This window comes from Bombina bombina, chromosome 5, assembly GCF_027579735.1.
Source record: "Bombina bombina isolate aBomBom1 chromosome 5, aBomBom1.pri, whole genome shotgun sequence".
NCBI lineage: Eukaryota > Metazoa > Chordata > Amphibia > Anura > Bombinatoridae > Bombina > Bombina bombina.
Window position 1 is genome coordinate 96,798,223 of NC_069503.1, and position 16,172 is coordinate 96,814,394.

The 16,172-nt window shown below is 38.1% G+C and overlaps 1 protein-coding gene across 2 annotated transcripts in view; it reads left to right on the forward strand.

The window, feature by feature from the left end:
• The window catches only part of LOC128659970 (gastrula zinc finger protein XlCGF26.1-like), a 110,060-nt gene extending 94,161 nt beyond the window's left edge, over positions 1-15,899 (forward strand). For both annotated transcript variants that reach the window (XM_053713563.1, XM_053713562.1), the window contains exons 2-3: positions 12,585-12,694; positions 13,655-15,899. In XM_053713563.1, coding sequence (XP_053569538.1) covers positions 13,705-14,985 — 1,281 coding nt within the window. In that variant the 5' untranslated portion in view covers positions 12,585-12,694; positions 13,655-13,704 and the 3' untranslated portion in view covers positions 14,986-15,899. The remainder of the gene's footprint in view (positions 1-12,584; positions 12,695-13,654) is intronic.
• The last annotated feature ends 273 nt before the right edge of the window (positions 15,900-16,172 follow it).

The window sequence follows — 16,172 nt, forward strand, 5'->3', positions numbered from 1 at the left end:
ACATCATCGGTTCCTAAGGTTCGCATTCCTGGACAAGCATTACCAGTTCGTGGCGCTTCCTTTCGGATTAGCCACTGCTCCAAGGATTTTCACAAAGGTACTAGGGTCCCTTCTAGCTGTGCTAAGACCAAGGGGCATTGCTGTAGTACCTTACTTGGACGACATTCTGATTCAAGCGTCGTCCCTTCCTCAAGCAAAGGCTCACACGGACATTGTCCTGGCCTTTCTCAGATCTCACGGATGGAAAGTGAACGTGGAAAAGAGTTCTCTATCTCCGTCAACAAGGGTTCCCTTCTTGGGAACAATAATAGACTCCTTAGAAATGAGGATTTTTCTGACAGAGGCCAGAAAAACAAGACTTCTAGACTCTTGTCTGATACTTCATTCCGTTCCTCTTCCTTCCATAGCGCAGTGCATGGAAGTGATCGGTTTGATGGTAGCGGCAATGGACATAGTTCCTTTTGCGCGCATTCATCTAAGACCATTACAACTGTGCATGCTCAGTCAGTGGAATGGGGACTATACAGACTTGTCTCCGAAGATACAAGTAAATCAGAGGACCAGAGACTCACTCCGTTGGTGGCTGTCCCTGGACAACCTGTCACAAGGGATGACATTCCGCAGACCGGAGTGGGTCATCGTCACGACCGACGCCAGTCTGATGGGCTGGGGCGCGGTCTGGGGATCCCTGAAAGCTCAGGGTCTTTGGTCTCGGGAAGAATCTCTTCTACCGATAAATATTCTGGAACTGAGAGCGATATTCAATGCTCTCAAGGCTTGGCCTCAGCTAGCGAGGGCCAAGTTCATACGGTTTCAATCAGACAACATGACAACTGTTGCGTACATCAACCATCAGGGGGGAACAAGGAGTTCCCTAGCGATGGAAGAAGTGACCAAAATCATTCTATGGGCGGAGTCTCACTCCTGCCACCTGTCTGCTATCCACATCCCAGGAGTGGAAAATTGGGAAGCGGATTTTCTGAGTCGTCAGACATTGCATCCGGGGGAGTGGGAACTCCATCCGGAAATCTTTGCCCAAGTCACTCAGCTGTGGGGCATTCCAGACATGGATCTGATGGCCTCTCGTCAGAACTTCAAAGTTCCTTGCTACGGGTACAGATCCAGGGATCCCAAGGCGGCTCTAGTGGATGCACTAGTAGCACCTTGGACCTTCAAACTAGCTTATGTGTTCCCGCCGTTTCCTCTCATCCCCAGGCTGGTAGCCAGGATCAATCAGGAGAGGGCGTCGGTGATCTTGATAGCTCCTGCGTGGCCACGCAGGACTTGGTATGCAGATCTGGTGAATATGTCATCGGCTCCACCTTGGAAGCTACCTTTGAGACGAGACCTTCTTGTTCAGGGTCCGTTCGAACATCCGAATCTGGTTTCACTCCAGCTGACTGCTTGGAGATTGAACGCTTGATCTTATTGAAGCGAGGGTTCTCAGATTCTGTTATCGATACTCTTGTTCAGGCCAGAAAGCCTGTAACTAGAAAGATTTACCACAAAATTTGGAAAAAATATATCTGTTGGTGTGAATCTAAAGGATTCCCTTGGGACAAGGTTAAGATTCCTAAGATTCTATCCTTCCTTCAAGAAGGATTGGAAAAAGGATTATCTGCTAGTTCCCTGAAGGGACAGATTTCTGCCTTGTCTGTGTTACTTCACAAAAAGCTGGCAGCTGTGCCAGATGTTCAAGCCTTTGTTCAGGCTCTGGTTAGAATTAAGCCTGTTTACAAACCTTTGACTCCTCCTTGGAGTCTCAACTTAGTTCTTTCAGTTCTTCAGGGGGTTCCGTTTGAACCCTTACATTCCGTTGATATTAAGTTATTATCTTGGAAAGTTTTGTTTTTAGTTGCAATTTCTTCTGCTAGAAGAGTTTCAGAATTGTCTGCTCTGCAGTGTTCTCCTCCTTATCTGGTGTTCCATGCAGATAAGGTGGTTTTACGTACTAAACCTGGTTTTCTTCCAAAAGTTGTTTCTAACAAAAACATTAACCAGGAGATTATCGTACCTTCTCTGTGTCCGAAACCAGTTTCAAAGAAGGAACGTTTGTTGCACAATTTGGATGTTGTTCGCGCTCTAAAATTCTATTTAGATGCTACAAAGGATTTTAGACAAACATCTTCCTTGTTTGTTGTTTATTCCGGTAAAAGGAGAGGTCAAAAAGCAACTTCTACCTCTCTCTCTTTTTGGATTAAAAGCATCATCAGATTGGCTTACGAGACTGCCGGACGGCAGCCTCCCGAAAGAATCACGGCTCATTCCACTAGGGCTGTGGCTTCCACATGGGCCTTCAAGAACGAGGCTTCTGTTGATCAGATATGTAGGGCAGCGACTTGGTCTTCACTGCACACTTTTACAAAATTTTACAAGTTTGATACTTTTGCTTCTTCTGAGGCTATTTTTGGGAGAAAGGTTTTGCAAGCCGTGGTGCCTTCCATTTAGGTGACCTGATTTGCTCCCTCCCTTCATCCGTGTCCTAAAGCTTTGGTATTGGTTCCCACAAGTAAGGATGACGCCGTGGACCGGACACACCTATGTTGGAGAAAACAGAATTTATGTTTACCTGATAAATTACTTTCTCCAACGGTGTGTCCGGTCCACGGCCCGCCCTGGTTTTTTTAATCAGGTCTGATAATTTATTTTCTTTAACTACAGTCACCACGGTACCATATGGTTTCTCCTATGCTAATATTCCTCCTTAACGTCGGTCGAATGACTGGGGTAGGCGGAGCCTAGGAGGGATCATGTGACCAGCTTTGCTGGGCTCTTTGCCATTTCCTGTTGGGGAAGAGAATATCCCACAAGTAAGGATGACGCCGTGGACCGGACACACCGTTGGAGAAAGTAATTTATCAGGTAAACATAAATTCTGTTTTATGTAAGAACTTACCTGATAAATTCATTTCTTTCATATTGGCAAGAGTCCATGAGCTAGTGACGTATGGGATATACAATCCTACCAGGCGGGGCAAAGTTTCCCAAACCTCAAAATGCCTATAAATACACCCCTCACCACACCCACAATTCAGTTTAACGAATAGCCAAGCAGTGGGTGATAAAGAAAGGAGTAGAAAGCATCAACAAAAGAAATTTGGAAATAATTGTGCTTTATACAAAAAATCATAACCACCATAAAAAGGGTGGGCCTCATGGATTCTTGCCAATATGAAATAAATGAATTTTATCAGGTAAGTTCTTACATAAATTATGTTTTCTTTCATGTAATTGGCAAGAGTCCATGAGCTAGTGACGTATGAGATAGCAATTCCCAAGATGTGGAACTCCACGCAAGAGTCACTAGAGAGGGAGGGATAAAAATAAAAACAGCCATTTTCCGCTGAAAAAATGAATCCACAACCCAAAAAAAAAAAAGTTTATTCTCATAAATGAAAGAAAAAAACTTAAATCAAAAGCAGAAGAATCAAACTGAAACAGCTGCCTGAAGAACTTTTCTACCAAAAACTGCTTCTGAAGAAGCAAATACATCAAAACGGTAGAATTTAGTAAATGTATGCAAAGAGGACCAAGTTGCCGCTTTGCAAATCTGATCAACTGAAGCTTCATTCTTAAAGGCCCACGAAGTGGAGACTGATCTAGTAGAATGAGCTGTAATTCTCTGAGGCGGGGCCTGACCCGACTCCAAATAAGCTTGATGAATCAAAAGTTTCAACCAAGAAGCCAAAGAAATAGCAGAAGCCTTCTGACCTTTCCTAGGACCAGAAAATAAAACAAATAGACTGGAAGTCTTCCTGAAATCTTTAGTAACTTCCACATAATATTTCAAAGCTCTTACCACATCCAAAGAATGTAAGGATCTTTCCAAAGAATTCTTAGGATTAGGACACAAGGAAGGAACAATTTCTCTATTAATGTTGTTAGAATTCAAAACCTTAGGTAAAAATTGAAAAGAAGCCCGCAAAACTGCCTTATCCTGATGAAAAATCAGAAAAGGAGACTCTCAAGAAAGAGCAGATAGCTCAGAAACTCCTCTAGCAGAAGAGATAGCCAAAAGGAACAACACTTTCCAAGAAAGTAGTTTAATGTCCAAAGAATGCATAGGCTCAAATGGAGGAGCCTGTAAAGCCTTAAGAACCAAATTAAGACTCCCAAGGAGGAGAAATTGATTTAATGACAGGCGTAATACGAACTAAAGCCTGTACAAAACAGTGAATATCAGGAAGTATAGCAATCTTTCTGTGAAATTAAACAGAAAGAGCAGAGATTTGTCCCTTCAAGGAACTTGCAGACAAACCTTTATCCAAACCATCCTGAAGAAACTGTAAAATTCTAGGAATTCTAAAAGAATGCCAAGAGAATTTATGAGAAGAACACCATGAAATGTAAGTCTTCCAAACTCTATAATAAATCTTTCTAGAGACAGATTTACGAGCTTGTAACATAGTATTAATCACTGAGTCAGAGAAACCTCTATGATTTAGTACTAAGCATTCAATTTCCATACCTTCAAATTTAATCATTTGAGATCCTGATGGAAAAACGTACCTTGAGACAGTAGGTCCGGCCTTAACAGAAGTGGCCAAGGCTGGCAACTGGACATCCGAACCAGATCCGCATACCAAAACCTGTGTGGCCATGCTGGAGCCACCAGCAACACAAATGTTTGTTCCATGATGATTTTGGAGATCACTCTTGGAAGGAGAACTAGTGGCGGGAAAATGTAAGCAGGGTGATAACACCAAGGAAGTGTCAGCGCATCCATTGCTTCCGCCTGAACATCCTTGGACCTGGACAGGTATCTGGGAAGTTTCTTGTTTAGATGAGAGGCCATGAGATCTATCTCTGGAAGACCCCACATCTGAACAATCTGAGAAAACACATCTGGATGGAGAGACCACTCCCCTGGATGTAAAGTCTGATGGCTGAGATAATCCGCCTCCCAATTGTATACACCTGGGATATGCACTGCAGAGATTAGACAGGAGCTGGATTCTGCCCAAGCAAGTATCCGAGATACTTCTTTCATAGCTTGGGGACTGTGAGTCCCACCCTGATGATTGACATATGCCACTGTTGTGATAATGTCTGTCTGAAAACAAATGAACGGTTCTCTCTTTAACAGAGGCAAGAGCTCTGAGCATTGCACAGAGTTCTAAAATATTGATTGGTAATCTCGCCTCTTGAGATTTCCAAACCCCTTGTGCTGTCAGAGATCCCCAAACAGCTCCCCAACCTGAAAGACTTGCATCTGTTGTGATCACAGTCCAGGTTGGCCGAACAAAAGAAGCCCCTTGAACTAAACAATGGTGATCTATCCACCATGTCAGAGAGTGTCGTACATTGGGATTTAAGGATATTAATTTTGATATCCTTGTATAATCTCTGCACCATTGGTTCAGCATACAAAGCTGTAGAGGTCTCATGTGAAAACGAGCAAAGGGGATCGTGTCCGATGCTGCAGTCATGAGACCTAAAACTTCCATGCACATAGCCACTGAAGGGAATGACTGAGACTGAAGGTGCCGACAGGCTGCAGCCAATTTTAAACGTCTCTTGTCTGTTAGAGACAGAGTCATGGACACTGAATCTATCTGGAAGCCTAAAAAGGTGACCCTTTTCTGAGGAATCAAGAAACTTTTTGGTAAATTGATCCTCCAATCATGTTTCCGAAGAAACAACACTAGTTGATTCGTGTGAGATTCTACAGAACGTAAAGACTGAGCTTGTACCAAGATATCGTCCAAATAAGGAAACACCGCAATACCCTGTTCTCTGATTACAGAGAGTAGGACACCTAGAACCTTTGAAAAGATTATTGGAGCTGTTGCCAGGCCAAATGGAAGAGCAACAAATTGATAATGCTTGTCTAAAAAAGAGAATCTCAGAAACTGATAATGTTCTGGATGAATCGGAATATGAAGGTATGCATCCTGCAAGTCTATTGTGGACATATAATGTCCTCGCTGAACAAAAGGCAGAATAGTCCTTATAGTCACCATCTTGAAAGTTGGTACTCTTACATAACGATTCAAAATTTTCAGATCCAGAACTGGTCTGAATAATTTTTCCTTCTTTGGGACAATGAATAGATTTGAATAAAACCCCAAACCTTGTTTTTGAAAAGGAACTGGCATGATTACCCCTGAAGACTCCAGGACTGAAACACACCAGGAAAGCCCAAGCTTTTACTGGATTTGCTGGGATATGTAAGAAAAAATTTTTTCTCACAGGAGGTCTTACTCTGTATCCTATTCGATACCTTTGAGAGACAATGCTCTGAATCCATTGATTTTGGACAGAATTTATCCAAATATCCTTGAATAACCTTAATCTGCCCCCTACCAGCTGAGCTGGAATGAGGGCCGCACCTTCATGCGGATTTAGGGGCTGACTTATGTTTCTTAAATGGCTTGGATTTATTCCAATTTGAGGAAGGCTTCCAATTGGAAACAGATTCCTTGGGGGAAAGATTAAGTTTTTGTTCCTTATTTTGACAAAAGGAACAAAAACGGTTAGAAGCCTTAGATTTACCCTTAGGTTTTTTTATCCTGAGGCAGAAAAACTCCCTTTCCCCCAGTGACAGTTGAAATAATAGAATCCAACTGAGAACCAAATAAATTATTACCTTGGAAAGAAAGAGATAGTAATCTAGATTTAGATGTCATATCAGCATTCCAAGATTTAAGCCACAAAGCTCTTCTAGCTAATATAGCTAAAGACATGGATCTAACATCAATTTTGATAATATCAAAAATGGCATCACAAATAAAATGATTAGCATATTGCAGTAAGCGAATAATGCTAGATATGTCAGAATCCAATTCTTGTTGCGCTAAATTCTCCAACCAGAAAGTTGATGCAGCCGCAATATCAGCCAAAGAAATTGCAGGTCTGAGAAGATGACCTGAATATAAATAGGCCTTCCTTAGATAAGATTCAAGCTTCCTATCTAAAGGATCCTTAAAGGAAGTACTATCTTCCATAGGAATAGTGGTACGTTTAGCAAGAGTAGAAATAGCCCCATCAACTTTTGGGATTTTTCCCCAAAACTCTATAGAATTTGCTTGTAAAGTATACAATTTTTTAAACCTTGAAGAAGGAATAAAAGAAGTACCTGGCTTATTCCATTCCTTAGAAATCATATCAGAAATAGCATCAGGAATAGGAAAACCCCCTGGAGAAACCACAGGAGGTTTAAAAACAGCATTTAAATGTTTATTAGACTGAACGTCAAGAGGACTGGTTACCTCAATATCCAAAGTAATTAATACTTCTTTTAATAAAGAACGCATATACTCTATTTTAAATAAATAAGTAGATTTGTCAGTGTCAATGTCCTAGGAAGGATCTTCTGTATCAGATAGATCCTCATCAGAAGAGGATACATTTTTATTTTGTTGGTCATTTGAAATTTCATCAACTGAATGAGAAGTTTTAAAAGACCTTTTTTACGTTTATTAGAAGGTGGAAAGGCCTTCTGGATAGAATCAGAAACAAATTCTTTAAAATTCATAGGTATACCATGTACATTAGAAGTTGAAGGAACTGCAACTGGCAATGTACTATTACTGATGGACACACTATCTGCATGTAAACGTTTATCATGACAACTTTTACAAATGACATTCGGATAAATAATTTCCACAATCTTACAACAAATGCACTTGCTTTGGTAGAACCGATGTCAGGCAGCAATGTTCCAGCAGAAACTTCTGAGGCAGGATCAGATTGAGACATCTTGCAAAATGTAAAAGAAAAAACAACATATAAAGCAAAATTATCAATTTCCTTATATGACAGTTTCAGGAATGGGAAAAAATGCAAATAGCATAGCCCTCTGATAGAGAAAAAGGCAAGAGGCAAACATCAATGGGGTATTAAAATAATTAAAAAGTTTGGTGCCAAGAATGACACACAACGTAACTGAAAACTTTTTTGGCGCCAATAATAACTGGAAATGACACACTTGCGTCACTGACGCAACCGTGTGTAAGGCTTCGGCGTCAACTATGACGCCGGAAATTACGAAGTTGTGTCAGATGTATTTTCTGCGCCAAAAAAATTCTTGCGCCAAGAATGACGCAATAAAGTTTAGCATTTGGCACACCCGCGGGCCTTATACCGCCCGCAATTTGCAAGAAGTAGTCAATTGAAAAAAAGACTAAACCCCAGGTAAGAAAAAAAATTCTTAAAAAATGTTTATATTCCCCAAATATGAAACTGACAGTATGCAGAAGGAAATACATGAACCTGACTCATGGCAAATATAAGTACAATACATATATTTAGAACTTTATATAAATGCATAAAGTGCCAAACCATAGCTGAGGTGTCTAAAGTAATAAAAAACATACTTACCAAAAGTCACCCATCCACATATAGCAGATAGCCAAACCAGTACTGAAACAGTTATCAGTATAGGTAATGGTAAATTGAGAATATATCGTCGATCTGAAAAGGGAGGTAGGAGATGAATCTCTACGACCGATAACAGAGAACCTATGAAGTAAACCCCCATTAGGGAAATCATCGTACTCAATAAGTGATACTCCCTTCACATCCCTCTGACATTCGCTGTACTCTGAGAGGAATCGGGCTTCAACAATGCTGAGAAGCGCATATCAACGTAGAAATCTTAGCACAAACTTACTTCACCACCTCCATAGGAGGCATAGTTTGTAAAACTGAATTGTGGGTGTGGTGAGGGGTGTATTTATAGGCATTTTGAGGTTTGGGAAACTTTGCCCCTCCAGGTAGGATTGTATATCCCATACGTCACAAGCTCATGGACTCTTGCCAATTACATGAAAGAAATATGTTTTGCTATTAAACCATCCTATATTACACAAGGAAGTAAAAATCACAATAAATCAAATAAAACCAAATAAACCTCCAGGTCCTGATCATTTGCCAGTTGAATTCTATAAAATAATGGGCAGGTAAATAATCCCTACGCTTATTAGTTTATTCAATGCATATTTTGGTCAGGGTGAAATGCAATTTAAATTTGTCTTGGCCTACCCAATTACACTTATCCTAAAAAAAACAGAGACTCTGAAGATCCAGCCTCGTACAGGCCAATATTATTATTAAATAATGATTACAAAATACTGACTTAACTGATTTAGCATTACTTTTGGTTGATGTTGAAAAAGCATTTTATTCAATAACATAGGATCATGTATTTACAGCATTAGAGAAGTTTTATAACGTATTTGCTACAATAGTAGTCAGTATATAACTTCCTTTATCTATCTGATAAATAAGAACTCTATCACTAACATAATTGTGAACATTAAGTTGACATCAAATATTCAGAGGAAGAAAAGCACAAGGCAAGGCTGCCCTTTATCACCCATTCTCTTCAATCTTTCAATAGAACATTAGTTATTTCTCTATTTGCAGATGTTTTAGTTATATTTCTAAATGATTCAAAATGAAGAATTAAACAATTTCTGGGCATATCAAATCAGTTTAGTTCTTTCTCGGGGTATAAAATCAACCCCCAAAAATCTTAAATTATGTGGATTCCTAACTCCTTAGTCAGCCAATGTAATAGCCCATTTAAAATTGTTGAATATATAAAATATCTTGGTATTAATATTAGTAAAAATCCTAACCATTGGTATCTGCAAAATGTTAGTGTGCTGAATATATGTAATGAAGATCTTAAAGCTTGGTCATCTCTACCAATTTGATCTCTGCAAGAATAATGTTAATAAAATGTATTACCTTCCCACATATGTTGTATTTATTGCAAAATATACCAGTGATTATAAAGCGTAAATATATCAATAGATTAAAGAGGATGTGCTCTTCCTTTGTTTGACAAGGGAAATGATCAAGATGCTCAGCTGGGACTTAAGTCTCCCTATTAGATCAGTTGGTTTATTGCTGCCAAATCTAAATTTATAAAAAAAAAAAATCTGGCAGTGCTGTACAAATTTGCTATAGATTGTATTGTAGAAGGAAACTATGGGGCCTATTTATCAAAGCCTCAATCAAAACTACGCTGGAAATCCGCATCATAATTGTTGCGAGATTGATCCAACATATTTATCAAAGTGTCAAGATTGGCAAATGTTGAATTTTGTGATGTAACATACGATCCTGCGATCTCAATCCGATGCAGATCGATGCTTACGTCATTACAGATGTTCTGAATACACATTCGACTCTGTTTGACACTCTTCCCAATTTATCAAACATTTAACAGGTACGCTTATGGCTATTCCTATGCAGCGTACCTAGTTTTCAATCCGCCACCCTTGAGGCCGCTGATGCCATAGAAATCAAGGCGAGTCTGAAAGCACCGAAAGCTTATGTTCAATGCTGCAAGCGAATGAAGCATATTGCATTGATTTCTATGGTTGAAAACAAGTTACGTTTACACCTAACACCCTAACATAAACCCTGAGTTTAAACACCCCTAATCTGCTGCCCCCGACATTGCCAACACAAATAAAATGTATTAACCCCTATCCCGCCGCTCCCCGACACTGCCGCCACTTAATAAACTAATTAACCCCTAAACCTCTGGCCCCCCACATCACCACCACTAACTAAACCTTTTAATCCTTAAACCGTCAGCACACCACATCGATAAAAACTAAATTAAGCTATTAACCCCTAAACCTAACAACCCTCTAACTTTAAATTAAAATTACAAGATCCTTATCTTCAAATAAATTAAAACTTACCTGTAGAATTAAAATAAACAAATTTTAAACTATTAATTAATTAACCTACCCTAACTATTATACTAAAATTAAACTACCAATGTAATAAAATATATTACATATTAAAAAAAAATATATAACCCTACTAAAATTATTTAAATATACAATTAAGTGGACAGTCAAGTCCAAAAAAAAACTTTCAATTTTCAAATAGGGCATGTCATTTTAAACAACTTTCCAATTTACTTTTATCAACATTTTTGCTATGTTCTCTTGGTATTCTAGTTGAAAGCAAACCTAGGAAGGCTCATATGATAATTTTTAAGCCCTTGAAGGCCGCCTCTATTTTATTTACTTTTCACAGCAGGGGAGGGCAAGCTCATGTAGGCCATATAGATAGCATTGTGAACACGCCTGTGGATAGTGGATGACACTGCACTAATTGGCTAAAATGCAAGTCAATAGATAATAACTAAAAGTCATGTGATTAGGGGCGGTCAGAAGATGCTTAGTTACAAGTTAGTCACAGAAGTAAAAAGTGTATTAATATAACAGTGTTGGTTTTGCAAAACTGGGGAATGGGTAATAAAGGGATTATCTATCTTTTTAAACAACAAAAATTCTGGTGTTGACTGTCCCTTTAAACATTATTACAAAGTACTAAATTACAAAAAAAATAAACACTATGTTACAAAAAATAAAAAACACATTATCAAAAATAAAAATGAATTACACCTAATCTAATAACCCTATCAAAATAAAAAAGCCCCCCACAAAATAAAAAACCCTAGCCTACAATAAACTACCAATGACCCTTAAAAGGGCCTTTTGTGGGGCATTGCCCCAAAGATATCAGCTCTTTTACCTTGCAAAAAAATACAAACACCCCCCCCAACAGTAATACCCACCACCCAACCAACCATCCCCCCAAATAAAAAAAAACTATCTAAAATAACCTAAGCTAACCATTGCCCTGAAAAAGGACATTTGTATGGGCATTGCCCTTAAAAGGGCACTTAGCTCTTTTATAAATAGCCCAAACCCTAATCTAAAAAAAACCCACCCAAAAAAACCTTCACAAAACCTAACACTAACCCCTGACGATCCACTTACAGTTGTTGAAGTCCCGCTTGAACGATCTTCATCCATGCGGCAAGAAGTCTTCATCCAGGTGGCAAGAAGTCTTCATCCAGGCGGCCTCTTCGATCTTCATCCATCCGGCGCAGAGCGGGTCTATCCCGAAGACATCCGGCGTGGAGCATCCTCTTCATACGGTTGTCGCTATACACTGATTCTTCAAAACAAGTGACGCCATCAAAGATGGCGTCCCTTGCATTCCTATTGGATGAAAGATTTCGATCAGCCAATAGGAATTAGAGCTTCTAAAATGTTAGTGCCTCTCTCTCACATACCATCTTGTTGTGTGATTTAAGACAAATCAGTACAGACCAAGAGAAGTTAAAGCATTCGGGGTGGAGCACATGACAATTACAAAATGTTTGACAGAGAGGATTAGTAAGAAGTACAATACAAATACTGTAGTATTAGATTTAACTTACATGTAAAAACTTATTTAACATTTATTTTCTGGAGAAAATATTGTTTATGTCCAAGTGCTGCTCTTTCATATAAATTATAGAACAAATAGAATTATAATATATTTGTACAGTTGTGGTATGTCATACTCATAAATAGATTGTCTACTCCTGAGCTTATATCGTAAAGTTCTGGAAAGATCAATATTTAAGGGGCAATTGTAACACTCACAAAGCTAACTGTACTAAATGATTGTGCTGAATCAACAGCTCATATGTAATAACCTAATCAGCTGATCTGTATCACATGAATTGTTATGTGTGCCTTTATTTATACCATACATACAGTTAATCAGAACCATTATTTATTATTATCTCTTTAAACCATGTAATTTACTTTTTACAGACACGGCCAGAGCACTGAAAGATATCAGGTATTGATGTAACTGGAGTGAATAATGGAACCTTCTTTCTAAGCATTGGAGCCTGTTATCAGCATAAACTCTTTTGTGTTAGGTGAGTAAAATAGATATTATGCTGACTTTAATTACTGGGAAATAGTATAACACTCATTAAAATAAACAAATATAAAATGTTACATTTATATCTGCATAACAGACATTTACATTTAATAACAGTTGTGTCGTTGACAGTTCTAGGGAAGGAGCAACCCCTATTAGGCTTCAGGGGAGGGTAAAAATACTACTCCCACCTCTATTATTTTTAGAAAAGTCATGTCCATTTACTGCCTAACCTCACCCCCAGACCTGGTGCAGTACTCAGAAAAACTGCAACTTCCCCTGCCCTGACATCGCTCATGGAACACCCATAACTACACTTATGCCTACCTTGTTCCCATATGTGGAACACCCACAACTCCCCCAGTGATTGTTCCTCGCCCCAGAATCACCACTGATTTTTGTGTTTAATTTTAAAGTGAGTATTATTAAAAGTAATAATGTTTTTAGTTGTTTATATAAATCAAACAACCACAATCACAAACTAAGAAGTATAAGATCACTGCTCCTTAGCCTCTCTAAACATCTCACACTGATTATTAGTCTGTGATGATTAAGACATAATGTTCCCACCCAGCTGGTTGGGCATGAGCGGGCAGACTTTTCTGCGCACTTGCTTATGCAATGATAATTGAGGTTGGTAGTTGACACCTATGTTGCCCAGAAAACAGATGCATTTGTTCTCTGGCTGAGAACATTGTTCGCTTGCACCTTATTTAATATGTCCCTATAACTTTTTATCATCAATAATCTAGTTTATTATGAAATAGAAATATTTGTATTTTTTGTCTTCCTTTTTATTTAAATTTGTGATTTACAGGTAGATCAATTTAAAAATAAATACAAAACAGAAGACATTATATCGAGTAAAAATGAATAATATGCTTTTTTAATAAGATGGATTATATTTTAAAGACTAAACAGTCTTATTTTCTGTATTCCATTTCTTTTAATGCAGACAAACACTTGAATAGTTCATATCCATCCTTCACTACAGGAAACATCAGAATGATATCACAAACTGCAAAAGTCTTAAACACTAATGACTATTCACAAACATTGGGGATATCACAACAGATATTTAAAGAAGATGGTGAATTGGCAGGAACTGGGCAGGAATCATTATGTACAGAAAGTAATTTAGTCATTAAACAAGAGGACAACATTTATGCCTTATCTAGTGAAATGATTATCCAAGAGGATAAACCACACACATTTACTGAGTTCTCAAAACATTTCAAAGAAGAGAAAATTCTACAGGAGAAATATTTCACATGTACAGAATGTGGGAAAATCTTCAAATTGAAGTCATATCTCTTAAAACACCACAAAATTCACACAGGGGAGAAGCCTCATACATGTACAGAGTGCGGCAAATGTTTTATACAAAGGACAAAACTTATAGCTCATGAAAGAACTCACACAGGGGAGAAACCATTCAGTTGTTCAGAGTGTGGCGTACAGTTATCACGAAAGTGTCATCTCTTAAACCATCAAAGGATTCACACAGGAGAAAAACCTTTCAAATGTACAGAGTGTGGGAAAAGTTTTACACAAAAGAGTAAACTGAAAATTCATGAAAGGATTCACACAGGAGAAAAGCTTTTCACATGTACAGAGTGTGGAAAAAGTTTTACACAAATAATTAGTCTGAAAACTCATGAAAGGATTCACACAGGAGAAAAGCCATTCACATGTACAGAGTGTGGAAAAAGTTTTACACAAATAATTAGTTTGAAAACTCATGAAAGGATTCACACAGGAGAAAAGCCTTTCACATGTACAGAGTGTGGAAAAAGTTTTACACAAAAGGGTGATCTGAAAAAGCATGAAAGGAGTCACACAGGAGAAAAGCCGTTCACATGTACAGAGTGTGGAGTACAGTTTTCACGAAAGTGTCATCTTTTAACCCACAAAAGAATTCACACAGGAGAAAAACCTTTCATGTGTACAGTATGTGGGAAAATGCTTGCAGACAAGACAACTTTCCGAAGACACCAACTTATTCACACAGGGGGAAAACCTTTTACATGTGCAGAGTGTGGAAAAAGTTTTACATTAAAGAGTAATCTGAAATCTCATGAAAGGAGTCACACAGGAGAAAAGCCTTTCACATGTACAGAGTGTGGAAAAAGTTTTACACTAAAGAGTGGTCTGAAAACTCATAAAAGGAGACACACAGGAGAAAAACCGTTCACATGTACAAAGTGTGGAAAAAGTTTTTCACGAATGGATAATCTGAAAACTCATGAAAAGATTCACAAAGGAAGAAACTTTTCACATGTTTAGAAGCTGGAAAAAAGGTTTCTATGCAAGTCAGGTATAAAAAAAACCACAAACTAATTACACAGAAAATAAAATTTATAAACAGTGTAGAAATATTTTAAGTATCCTAAAGAGGACAAACTCTCTAAATAGAAGAGTCAAAAAAATGATCCTATTGTAAATAATAGTTTCTAAATCCTAGTTACAAAAGCCACTACAATGATTGACATCTGGGAGATATATTTAATGTTCACATCTTGATGAAACGACCGGAAGGTCGAGAAACGCGTTGCTGTTTCCACTACATATCTAATATATGTTTTATTAGAAACAATAATTAAAAAAAAACAAAAATATTGGAATCCAGATCAGTATTTTGTGTGTTTTTATGTTATGGTAAAAATACAATATCACAGAATAATTAGGAATACCTCATTAGAGAAAGAAGGTAAATCTGACAGTCAAAGTTTACCGCTGATAATTCAGTTAGAGCATGCAATTTTACCTTTCTACTTTATGTATTTTTTTTGTTCTCTTGAGTAAACCTAGGTAGGCTGATATAAGCTTAGGAGCATGCACATGCCTTTAGCACTCTGTGCAGCAGTGTTTGCAAATATGTATGACATTGCTATAAGTGTTACTGAATAATCTGATGCCTGATTGCTAATGATAACTTCAGGCTCCTAAGCTTTAAATTATTTTTTCTGGATAGAATCATATTGCCTCTGCAGATGTTTTGTAGTTTTCAGTAGATGTTTTTATGATGCTGAAATCCTCCACAGTAAAATTGGTTCTATGCAATGTGCAGTAAATGGTTGTGAGATACAAACAGCTGGCTTTTTATCTTGTTACTATATTGTTACCATTTGCCTGATGAAACAACCACTGTATTTGGTCGAGAAACGCATTGCAAACATTAAAATTTTGTTTTTATTTCACTTCTATGGAGGTGTCTGTATTTTTTACCAATATAACAGTGATGTTCGAATTCAACGTTTTACCAATATCCAACTGCTTGGATACAACCTCTTAAGTTCTGCTTTGATACAGGGAAATTATCCAGTAAGCTGACTACTGCAAGCATCAGCCTGCTCATTTGCACCTTTCTTTACAAGTGCCATCACAAATTGTGTTTTATTTCATTATTTGCTTGACCGTATATCCCATGGATTTCACTATGAGGTGCCCCTTTTCTCTTTGATCCATCTTTA